This window comes from Bos indicus, chromosome 12, assembly GCF_029378745.1.
Source record: "Bos indicus isolate NIAB-ARS_2022 breed Sahiwal x Tharparkar chromosome 12, NIAB-ARS_B.indTharparkar_mat_pri_1.0, whole genome shotgun sequence".
In the NCBI taxonomy this organism is placed as follows: Eukaryota; Metazoa; Chordata; class Mammalia; order Artiodactyla; family Bovidae; genus Bos; species Bos indicus.
In genome coordinates this window covers 36100010-36112710 of record NC_091771.1, presented here as the reverse complement: position 1 = coordinate 36112710, position 12701 = coordinate 36100010, and the positions used below count along the sequence as shown (strand labels likewise).

Below are 12701 nucleotides of genomic sequence, written 5' to 3'. Positions count from 1 at the left end.
TGTCCAAGAAGTAAAAACAGAAATGTAATAAAGAATGAGTAAATACAGCCTCAGAGAGTTCACACAACTCAGTGAAGTTTGAGAAAGCAGCTGAGAACTGAACCCACCCAGCCGACAGGAGGATGTGGTACTTCTAAGAGGACCCAAAAGGGCCCAAGGACAAAAGGAAGACACATCATACGGACCACTTACCCCCCTAGAAGCTGAGGCAGGGCCACCAACATTCAAAGAGTAATAGAGCCAGGTAAGAACTACACCTGAGTAATTAAGTGTTATACAATTCCAACTTCAGGGACTTCCCTGGAGGTCCAGTGGTTAAGACTCTATGCTCCCAACACACTGGGGGAAGGGTTCAACCCCTGGTTAGGGAACTAAGATCCCAGATGCTGCAAGGCTTGGCCAAGAAAAAAAAATTCAATTTCAACATAAATGTGGCCACTAGATACTTTTCTACAAGTTCTCTAGCAGAGAACTTGACAAACACACACTAATGTTATATATTTACATCTTATTTCCACTATTCCATTTCTCAAGAGATACACGAGTGAGTAAGGATCACACAACCATTCATCATATTAAGACCATGCATGTTGTATACAAGGGACATCTTTAAGGGACCGTGTCTTGTTTTATTGGGATACGTGCTAAAATGTGAACATTTATGGTTTCACTGTATGCACCATTCCTGTGTCCAACCGACTTTGTTTATTTAAGTTTTAAACTTAACATAAGGACTCCAAGTTCTCACTGCTGAGGACCTAGGTTCAATCTTTGATGAGGGAACTAAGAATCCACACCCCCAAGATTTGGGCAATGTGGCAAAAAAAAGAAAGAAGGAAAAGCTAACTTAAATTTTGTCTATAGGACTTTCCTGGTGGCTCAGTAAGTAAAGAATCTGCCTGCCAATGCAGGAGACACAGGTTTGAGCCCTGATCCAGGAAGATCCTACAGGCCCTGGAGCAACTGAGCCAATGCACCACAACTACTGAGCCTATGTTCTAGAGCTAGGGAGCTCCAACTACTGAAGCCCAAAATGCACCACCACTAGAGAAAAGCCCATGCAGCAACAAAGACCCAGCAGAGCCAAATAAGTAATTTTTAAAAATTTTGTTTATACATGTAATTATTTAATTTACTCCTTCTACAAACATAGGTAAATATTATATAGAAAAAAAGACTGACAACCATGTGTTAAATCTGGAATTGTTGTGATACCTTTTCCTTCTCACGCTGCCCCTAAATTAATCATTACCTTGACTGTAAAACTGATAAATGTTCAACTGTGAAAAAATTTAAACAATATAGTATTTTTATGTAAGAAAGTAAGACCCAGGACTTCTCTGGTGGTCCGGTGGCTAATACTCAGCATTCACAATGCAGGGTCCCGGGGTTCAATCTCTGCTCAAGAAACTAAATCCCACATGCCACAACTAAGACCTGGTGCAGCCAAATAAATAAATAAGTAACTTTTTTTAAAAAGTATAAAATACATTGATAGGCAATGGAAAAATTTTTAATATTCAATTAAGATTAAATTCTGACATTCAATATTAAATAATATCAGGTAAGCGTTGTTTCCTCAGTGTGACAATTACACTGCAGTTCTGCAAGAGAATATTCAAAGGATATACATGCCAAGTACTGTAATTCAGTACTGTACTCTGCACCTGACTCAAATTAATTGGCAAAGAAAAAAGAAAAAAAAATATGTATGTATTTCCCATAATGAAAAAGCTATAGCAAAATGCTAACAATTAGTGAAGATAGGTAACATTTACACTAACATTAAAGGATTCTTTAAAGGGAAAATACCTTTCTCTAAATTGAAATTAAAAGACACATTTTCCTGTTTCTAAGGAAGCAATTCCCACAAAATTTTTAGGGTATAATTCGGAAAAGAGTAAGAACAGACCACTACATCTTCACTTAAGTTAACCTGCAATGATTCTTAAAACAACAACAAAAAAGTGAAAGAAAAATTCGAAAACTGAGCACTTTTCATTATCATTATGCCTCCTCAATTTGAGTTCTAAGCATGAGCACTTCTGCTGCTCTAGATATGATTCTAAAGTTTAAAGATGTGGGCATACCATTATAATAATAAATTTTTTAAATTAATTTTTAAACTTTACAAATTGTATTAGTTTTGCCAAATATCAAAATGAATCCGCCACAGGTATACATGTGTTCCCCATCCTGAACCCTCCTCCCTCCTACCTCCCCATACCATCCCTCTGGGTCATCCCAGTGCACTAGCTCCAAGCATCCAGTATCGTGCATCGAACCTGGACTGGCAACTCGTTTCATACATGATATTATACATGTTTCAATGCCATTCTCCCAAATCTTCCCACCCTCTCCCTCTATGATCCAGCAATCCCACTGCTGGGCATACACACTGAGGAAACCAGAAGGGAAAGAGACACGTGTACCCCAATGTTCATCGCAGCACTGTTTATAATAGCCAGGACATGGAAGCAACCCAGATGTCCATCAGCAGATGAATGGATAAGAAAGCTGTGGTACGTATACACAATGGAGTATTACTCAGCCATTAAAAAGAATACATTTGAATCGTTCTAATGAGGTGGATGAAACTAGAGCCTATTATACAGAGTGAAGTAAGCCAGAAAGAAAAACACCAATACAGTATACTAACGCATATATATGGAATTTAGAAAGATGGTAACAATAACCCTGTGTACGAGACAGCAAAAGAGACACTGATGTATATCATCATAAATTTTTAATTTTCCCTTTTTATTTTTCTGCCTCGTTAGTAATTTCAAAACAGCATAGATACATAACTTATACATACTTTTTCAACTATGTGTTAATCATTATACATACTGTATACAAAGCTGTTTATCTAAAGCCATGTACAGTATACATTTTATGACAATTTAGAGATATTTTCAAGAGAAATCTTAATTATAAAAGATGTCTACATTTCGAAACAAAATCCCTGTAATATCACCTTTATAAATCACTTGTATTAACTAAGATATGTGAGATTCAGTTAGTCAATAAATCTGATCACCTAACAGGTTCCAAGACTAGTTGGAGCTAGGGATCCAAGGATAAACAAAACAATCCCTACAAGTCTTCTAAAAACTGCTCCCGCCCCTACATGAGAAAATAAAAAGATCATTTTAGGGCCAAGAAAAAACCACACTGTCAGAAGGAATAAGAGAGAAGCCACTTTAGATAAGGCAGTCAGGAAAATCCTCTCTATAAATCAACACTTCAACTGAGACCAAGTATTCAAACAGCAGGGAGGACATCTGGAGCTCCATGAGAAGGTTTAACAAAAGACCTGAGCAAGAAGAATCTACAGAAAGTATAAACCACTCCACCTGTGGCATACTGTAAGAAGCAAGGAATTTGGCATCAGACTGAACTCCACCATTTATTAGCTGTGAAATCTTAAGCAAATTACTTAACATCTCTGAGTCAATTTTCTTATCTGAAAAATGGGACGAATAATAACCAGTTCTCCAGAAATCCAAGTGATCGTGATTAAGAAATAAGACAGATAAAATGTTCAACACCTTGCCCATTCCCTCTAAGTGCTGTGTGTTAAGTGTTAGTCAATCAGTCATGTCTGATTCTTTGTGATCCAGGGACTGTAGCCAGCCAGGCTCCTCTGTCCATGGAATTCTCCAGGCAAGAATACTGAACCAGGAGAAGGAAATGGCAACCCACTCCAGTTTTCTTGCCTGGAAAATCCCAGGGACAGAGGAGCCTGGTGGGCTACAGTCCATAGGGTTGCAAAGAGTCAGACATGACTGAGCGACTTCACTTTCACTTAAAATCACTGCAGATAGTGACTGCAGCCATGAAATCTAAAAAAAAATTTTTTTAATAAAAATAATAAAAAAAAAGAATACTGCAGCGGATCACCATTTCCTTCTCCAGGGGATTTTCCCAACCCAGGGATTGAATCCAGGTCTCTTGAATTGCAGGTGGATTCTTTACCATCTGAGCCACCATGGAAGCCCTCAAAACTGTATATAAATTTTTTTTTATATAAAAGTTAATTGAGTGGTCTTCTGGGGGAATCTGATGCATCACCAGTGTATTACAACTGGACCACTAATCTTGTAGCTTCATCAACATTAACTGGTATATTTTCACGACACTGCTGAGAAACCAACTGTTTCTGCAGCAGCTCAAAGCAAAGGCCTTTTGAGAAGGCCTTTGTTTATCCTCTTTGTTATCCTCTTGTTTATCTACAAAAGCTTTATTCACTGTTAACTTTTTCAGCATTCACAATGTTTATATTCTTAAAGATTAGTGGTAACAGGTTTTACTTTATTTTTAACCTTAAAGCTTTTTTGGCTAGTTATGTGGAATACATTTCTGGACTTCTGCCCTTTTAGTTTGTTCTTGGCCATCATCAGACCTCCAAGATCCTTGTGCAGCTGCTCAAGTTCCAGGTGATGCCATCTGCATGTCATTTATAAAGTATTCTAAAAGCTACCTGTAAGAAATACTTTGGCCACCTGAGGTGAACGGCTGACTCACTGGAAAAGACCCTGATGCTAGGAAAGACTGAAAGCAAAAGAAGAGGGCACCAGAGGATGAGACAGTTGTATGGCATCATGGACTCAATGGACGTTAATCTGAGCAAACTCTAGGAATTAGTGAAGGACAAGGAAGCCTGGCATGCTGCAGTCCACGGAGTCACAAATGTCTGACACGACTTAGTGACTGAACAAGAAGAAATAGTTAAATATTTATCAGTGCCCGATTATGACTTTAACTAGCAGCAATTAATCAAAGCTTACAGCAGAAAATATATACTAACTACATGCCTTGCCTACTGCTTTAGGACTTACCTTCCTTCACTCTTTAAATAACTATTGCAAACTTACTAAGAATCCAGGAAAATACCAGAATACAAGTGTCAGGATTACAGTGTTAAACGAGACATAGTCCCTACCCCAGGGGAGCTTACATTCTAGGTAGAGAATGCAACCTTAAGTGCTATGAAGAAAAGTTAAGTTGGAGAGTAAAGCATTAGGCTATTTTAACGTAAAACAGTCAGCTTCCCTTAAGAGATAATATCTTACCAAAATGTGAATGAAATGTGAGGGCAAGACCTGTGATGACAGGGAAAGAGATCATCTCTCTAAAGGAAAGGGAATGGGAACAAGACCAAAGTCTCTAAGAGAACAAGCTGGCAGAGCTGTAAAATGTCTGCTCTACAAGAGCTTCAGCACAAATGCTTAACTGTCAAAAACAAACTGAAAAATGCTTCACAAGTCACCAAACTAAGCTCCCTGGAGGTAGAAAACAATTTTTCTACATTGTCTTTGTATCCAATTCCCCAAACCCTAAATATTTGAATGATTCCAATCAATAGCTCAAGTGCCAGAGCTAAAAGAAATCCATTCAATAATCAACTTAGGAACTTCTACAAATTCAGTCTGAAGACTAAGAATGCACATTGAGAACTTTCTTGTGGACAAACTGAAAGGAAAGCCATGTTAATATGGCAACAGGTTTAATGACCACTATAATTACTTTAAAATATTTTTAAGTAAATGGAGAAACACATCACGTTCATGGATTGGAAAAGGGCTGATACTGTGAAGATGTTAATGTTCCCCAGAATGATCTGTAGATTCAAAGCAATTTCAACCAAAAGCCCAGCAGAACTTTTTTAATTGACAAGCTGATTTTAAAATCAGTAAGGATATACAAAGAAATGATAATAACCAGAACAATTAAAAAAAAAAAAGAATAAAGTTGGATGCTACTATCTGACTTCAAAGTCTAGTATAAGGTAATTAAGAAGTACAGTAACAGCATAATAGACATACCGATCAAGAAAACAGGAAAGAGAGCAAATTTGTTTCCAGTTATTTGATAAAGGTAAAAGGTAACAAAGGGAAAATCATAACCTTCTCAATTAATGGTGCCAGAACATTAAAGCAATGAACTGCTACCTCACATCATACTCAAAACGTATCACAGGTTTAAACAAAAAGCTACAAAATTTCTCAAGAAAATACGAGAAAGCTTTGCTACTTTAGGAAAGGCAAAGATTTCATACACAAAAATTCCAAGGAACAAACCAAGTAAGAAAATAAATTGATAAACTGGACTTCACAAAATAGAACAACTTCTGCTCTTTGAAAAACACGATTAAAAAAAATTAAAAGGACTTCCTGGTGGTCCAGTGGCTAAGACTCTGCGGTCCCAATGCAGGGGACCTGGGTTCAATCCCTGGACAATCCAACATGCCGCAACTAAAAATCTTGCCATGTGGCAACTAAAGATTCCACATGCCCCAATTAAGATGGAAGATCCTGCTTGCTGCAACCAAGACCAGGTGCAGCCAAATAAATCAATTAAATAAATTATCTTTTTTAAAAAATTAAAAAGCAAGCCACAGACTGGGATGAAATAGTGTTAATACAGGCCTGGACCCAGATGTGTTAAAAAAACATTACGACAAACCAGCCAATTAAAAAACAGGCAAGGAACTTCTCTGTGGTCCAGTGGATATGACTCTGTACTCCCAATGCATGGGGGCCGGGATTTGACCCCTGGTCAGGGAACACGACTTACCTGACTTAGCAGTAGCAGTAGCAGGGAACTAGATCCCACATGCCACAACTAAGCCATGGTGAAGCCAAATAAATTTTTTTTTTAAAGGCAAAAATATCAACAGACATTTCACAAAAAGACACATATCCAAAAAGCACATGAAAAGATACTTATCGTCAGTCGTTAAGAAAACAATATTTAAACCACAAAGAGACATCACTACACTTACTAGAATATCTAAAAATTTCAAGTGTTGCTGAGGGGACATGATCATTAGAACTCTCTTATTCACTGCTAGCGGGAATGTAAAATGATACATGTATCTGGAAAACAGTTTGGGAGTTCCTTATAAAGTTGAACATACATTTGCTGCTGCTGCTGCCAAGTCGATTCAGTCGTGTCCGACTCTGTGCGACCCCATAGACGGCAGCCCACCAGGCTAGGCTCCCCCATCCCTGGGATTCTCCAGGCAAGAACACTGGAGTGGGTTGCCATTTCCTTCTCCAATGCATGAAAGTGAAAAGTAAAAGTGAAGTCGCTCAGTCGTATCCGACTCTTATCGACCTCATGGACTGCAGCATACCAGGCTCCTCCATCCATGGGATTTTCCAGGCAACAGTACTGGAATGGGTTGCCATTGCCTTCTCCGGAACATACATTTACTTCCTCAGTATTACCAAAGTCACATGAAAGTATACTGTTCCGAAGAAGTTTTATACACAAATGTTCGTAATAGCTTTATTCACAAAGGCCAGTACTTGGAAGCAACTTTGGGTGAACATCCACCCAAAGGTCACCACAGTTGTAATTTGGCCATAAAAAGGAACAAAATACTAATATAGTGATATGGATGAAATCTCATAAACATTATACTAAGCAAAAGAAATCACACACAAAAGAATACATACTATTAATATATAACTTCATTTATATGAAATATAAGAAAAAACAAAACTATAGTAACAGAAAGATCAAGAGCAGTCTAGGCAGGGATAAGAGGAGTAACTGCAAAAGGACAAAAAAGAATTTTTGTTGGATGCTGAAAATGTTATCTTGATTGTGGTGGAGGGTAAATGACTACATACATTTTTTAAACTTCACATGCAAAACTGGATGCATTTTAACATATGTAAATTACATTTCAAAACTGATTAAAACCTCATTCATTAAATGTAACGTTTGGCTTTGCACCTAATACACATTCAGTAGGGTGAATAAAAATGGTAACACAAAACATTCCCGAGATTCCTTATGGATTAATACACTGAAGTTTGAGTAAAGTATTGATTCTCGACTCCTGGAGGTACACAAATATACCCTTATTTGTATTCACTGAGTACTTACTCAACACCTACTTACCACATGCCAAGACAACATACAGGGAAGGAACTACAAAGAAAAGAGGCAGAACAGAAAGAACCCTATGTGTAACTCTATAAAACAAAGACTTTTAAACTTACGTTGTTAGCAAGAACGCCCCATCACCACATCTTTCCAGAGCCTTTCGTGCTGGAGGTTTTGCTGCAAATTCCACAAAACCTTTTCCGGTGGCTCTACCACGATCATCCACAACAACAACAGCTTTCTCTACTGGACCAAACTGGGAAAATGCTTGCTCTAGTAGCTCATTGGAAACCACCGGAGAAAGGTTCTTAACAGTTAGGGCTGCTCCATGTGTAGCAAAACGAATTCGGAGAGGTCTGCTCTTCAATATGGTGCCATCCAGCTCTGCTTTTGCAATTTCAGCCAGTGTTCTGGACTCCTTTTTAGGAAGAAAAAGATCACTTTTTAAAAAATTACAGTTAAAAAAATTTTAAATAGTGGCTTCTTTCTAAAGAGGGCTGGGTAGTTTTACAAAATGGCTGATAGGGCCACTTTGTTTCTGTGTCTTTCAGTTATGGTATCACACGTATTTTATTAATTTTTGTAAGATAAGTAATTTTAAACATTTTAATAGAAAGTTCCAACCCCAACGTTGTTAAAAATCATCACTTAAAGATGATCTGTTCATAAACAGATTGCTATTGTTTAGTCGCTAAGTCAAATCCAACTCTTTTATGACCCCATGGAGTGTAGATTACCAGCTATTAAATATGCAAGCAGTATCTTTTATAAGTCTCCTAAATGTATTAAAGGAAATACAGAAATACTTTTTAAGACGAAGTATCAGTTACTAGAAACTATTATTGAAAATAGTTTCTCTATACACTTCATGTTTGTTATTTATATCTTAATAATGTGTACCACCTCTCCAATGACAGACAAACCCCTTTTCATTTCCATTTCTTTTACATTATCTGTAAAAAAAAAAAGCTGTCATCAGGTGTTATTAATTACTTCTTCTAAAACATTTTCATGGGCTACACATTTCTCCCACTACACTAAGAAAAGCAAATACCCATTCATGGGCTATAAGAAGTCTCTCCATTAAACAGAAAAGCATGTACACATATCCTTATTATTATAAACTAGAGAATATGTTCATTGCTGAACTACAAGATAAGAGAATTTCCTTCTTGAAGAACTCAAAAGTTTCTACAAAATACAGGCATCTAATACAGCAAACTGGTAAACTTACTACAGGTATGTTCTTTTTCAGTTGTGAGAACTTCCAGCAAAAAACTGAAAGAGGCTTAATATGCATTTTGTGAGAAGAGTACAAATTGCATTTTCTTATGAAAAAGTCTTAAGATCACAACAGCTTTTTATTCAATCTCTGAAATGTTCACAACAGCTTTAAACTACTTCACTTATGCGAAAATCTACCTACAGAATTAATTTTACAAAAACAAATGAACCTAACCTCTTTAGCTATTCAAAATGGCCATTTTATTACTCTTCAACTGTAGTAGCAATAGTACCAGCAAACATTTCACAAATACCTAATAAGGGTTATGTCCTTTGCAGCTAAGATGTCAGTAATTCAACAACTGTTGAGAGGTAACTTTTAGGAATGGAGACTTGGATTAGAATGCTGTCACACGTATAACTAGGAATGAGAAGAAACATGAGCAAATTTCATGGGGTGATGATAGTATCTTGATCTAAAATCACAAGATTATACACTAAGTATCTATGCATCTCATTATATGTAGGTTTCAAATACCTCAAAAAACAAAATTGGACTCTAGTTAATGATAAGCATGCTGAGAGTCATGGACTGATGGATGGACTGAGATAGAGATGAACAGATACGTGAAAAAATTACAGCAAAATTTAATTGTAGACTCTAGGTACTGAATGTATGAATATTGAAGTATATCAGTGTTCATTTCCAAACTCTGAAATTAGTCATAATAGTATGTTTGTGGGCAGCGGAGGAGAGAGAGCCTGGTGAGGACTCCATAAAGTGTTTCTAGAGAGCATCTTCTGTTCAGATTCAGTCAGATATAATGACAAAGTGTGACATGTCATTTTTCAAGATAAACAAATCTTCATTTTTATGTTAAATCAAGTACTTTTTTATTGTTGGCAACAAATACAATTTTTAATACTTTCTAGGACAAATAATAAAATGTTTATGCTATCAAGAATTTCATGCCATAGTGCATCTTCAAAGTTTATACTTTTGGTCTTAAATGGTTGTACATCAGAGTTTCCCAACCTCAGCATATTATGAACAAGGTAATTCTTACTGTGGGGGCTGTCCCGTGCCCTGTAGGATGTTTATGCCAGTAGAACCACCCCTCCACTACCACTGTTTAACAACCAAAAATGTCTCCAGACATTGCCACATGTCCTCTGGGAAGTAAAACCACTCCATTTGAGAACTACTGCTCTGTATGTGTACTGAAGTAACTATCAAGACAATTAAAATTATGTACTTGAAACAAACCAAGGATTTCCTTACTTCATAGCTCAGAAGTGACAATAACTTTTACTAAATGGTTATTACATGCCAGTCATTTATTCCTCCCCCATCTATTAATACACATACACAGGTCTTTGCCTTATCCTTCATCAGCCTCACCAACAATCTCATGAAGTGGGTTTTGCTACTATCCTCATTTCACATAGGGAAACAGGCTTATAAAGGTTCAAGTAACTTGTCCAAAAACACACACAAATCTGATTTGAACCTATCAAAATCCACAATCCATCAATACAGCCTTCCAGCTCTATCTCTGAATCACACTCTTCATAAAACGTTCAAATTACAGGTTCTTAACTAAAGGAATACAGAAAACAAAAAACTGAAGTTACTACCCCAAGAGAGACTGCTTGAACTTGGGTCTAACAACCTCCACTGGCTCCACTTGCCACTTACACAGCACAATGGCTGTAGTGTGTTGTTTAGTTGCTAAGCTGTGTCTGACTCTTGTGCGACACCAAGATCTGTAGCCCACTAGACTCCTCTATCAATGGGATTTTTCAGAAAAGAATATTGAAGTGAGATGCCATTCCCTTCTCAAGGAGATCTCCCCAACCCAGGGATGGAACCCGCCTCTCCTGCACTGCAGGAGAATTCGTTACCACTAAGCTACCTGGGAAACCCCACACCATTACCAATATTCAGATCAGGTACTTATATTCAGATCAAGTATGCACTATGATTTTCCTAAACAGAAAAAAAAAAGTCTAATAGCTCAGAAATATTTTAAGTTTTTAAATTCACCTGTTAAAAAAAAATAAAATAAAATAAATTCACCTGTTAAACACAGAGTTCAGATTAAACAGTAAAGTTATCCATGAAGTCAAATCTCAAACTAAATTGTAATTTCCAACTGAAAAATTTTTAACATTCTTACACAAGTATTTAGGGTGATGGCTCTGAAGAAGCATATCTCAAAAGAGCAGACAATAGCAGCCCTTCTCACCTCCCCATTTCACAATCCTATAGAAAGCTTTTTTAAAGAAAAGTGAGGACCTATGTTATACAATAATAGCAGCCACAAACCACATGTGGCTATTTAAACTGAGAACAAATAAAATTTAAAATTCAACTCCTCGGCCGCAATAACCACATTTCAAGTGTTGAACACTCACATGGTTATACTAGTGTCACTTAATTAAGATCACTTTTCTCCATATTAAGATTTTTGCTTTGTCCACTCACGGAGAGAAAACCTATTAAAGTACTTGAAATGAACCAAAGATTTACTTCATAACTCAGGATAATAACTTTTACTAAGTGGTTATTACAGGCCAGCCATTAATTCCTATCAAGGTTTAGATGAAACGGGAAAAAAATGTGTGCTATTCTACTACCACAGAGTGTAAGGGAGACACAGAAAAGCGGTAAGTCCTCGTGGGAAGTTCCCTCACGCGAGCCATGCGACAGCAGCCCGGCTCTGGGGCGGGCGGGGGGGTGGAGGTGACGGGGAGTCGGGGTGAGCCGGGGACAGGAGAAAGGCGAGATGAGCGGAGGGAAAATGAGGGACCTCGCAGCGCCCCAGCCCGCCCCTCACCAGGCGGATGAAGCCGAAGCCGCGGTCGCGGTTGATGAAGACCTCGCTGGGCTCGCCATAGCGTTCGAACAACCGCTTGAAGTCGTCCTCGGTGATGTCCGTGGGCAGGTTCCCCACGAAGAGGCGGCAGCGCTGCGTGTACGTCTTCTCGCCCGGCTTGAGGAAGCTCTTAATGTCAATGGTGAAACCGCCCTCGTCAGCCGGCCGGTCCTCTCCGGCGGGCGCGGCGGGCACCGGCGGCTCCCCTGGCAGCGCGAGGGCCAGGGCCGCCGGGTCCCCCTCTCCGGCCGCCGACTCCAGAGCGCGGAGGCGCGCCGGGTTCTTCTCAATGCGCACTTGCTTCAGGTTTCCTCTCAGCATCATCTCAGCGCGTGCCCCCAGAGCCGGCCTAGAGCTCGAAATGCACGTCGGTGTCGACCCACGGGACAGAGATCGGGAAGAACTAGCTCCGAGACACCTCCGACCAGCCGCCCGCACTCACGCCCAAAATGGCGCCGCTATAGCCGCGGTCGGAGGGAGAGACGCCACGCAAGCCCCGCCCCTCCAAGGGCGCGCTGAGTCCGATGCGCCTGCGCACTCCTGCGCCAACGGCGCCCTGGCGGCGTGCGCATGCGCACCAGTGTGCGCGCGTTCCTGTTCCCAGCCTTCCCAGGGCTCGGAAAGATGCAGGTTCGAGATAACAGTGGCGGTGGGTGTTGCAGCAGTGTGAAAACGCGATGATTCAGGGAAACATGC

At 39.1% G+C, this 12701-nt stretch overlaps 1 protein-coding gene across 3 annotated transcripts in view; it reads right to left on the bottom strand.

Moving 5' to 3' along the window:
- The window catches only part of PSPC1 (paraspeckle component 1), a 79981-nt gene extending 67495 nt beyond the window's left edge, over positions 1-12486 (bottom strand). For 2 of the 3 annotated variants that reach the window (XR_011569767.1, XR_011569766.1), the window contains exons 1-2: positions 11967-12486; positions 8019-8320 (exon numbers count right to left, since the gene is read on the bottom strand). Coding sequence is in view for 1 of the 3 variants with exons in the window: in XM_019971540.2 (XP_019827099.1) it covers positions 8019-8320; positions 11967-12329 (665 nt within the window). In the remaining 2 variants the exon portion in view is untranslated. The remainder of the gene's footprint in view (positions 1-8018; positions 8321-11966) is intronic. The other variant, XM_019971540.2, reaches the window with a different exon arrangement.
- Between the last annotated feature and the right edge of the window lie 215 nt (positions 12487-12701).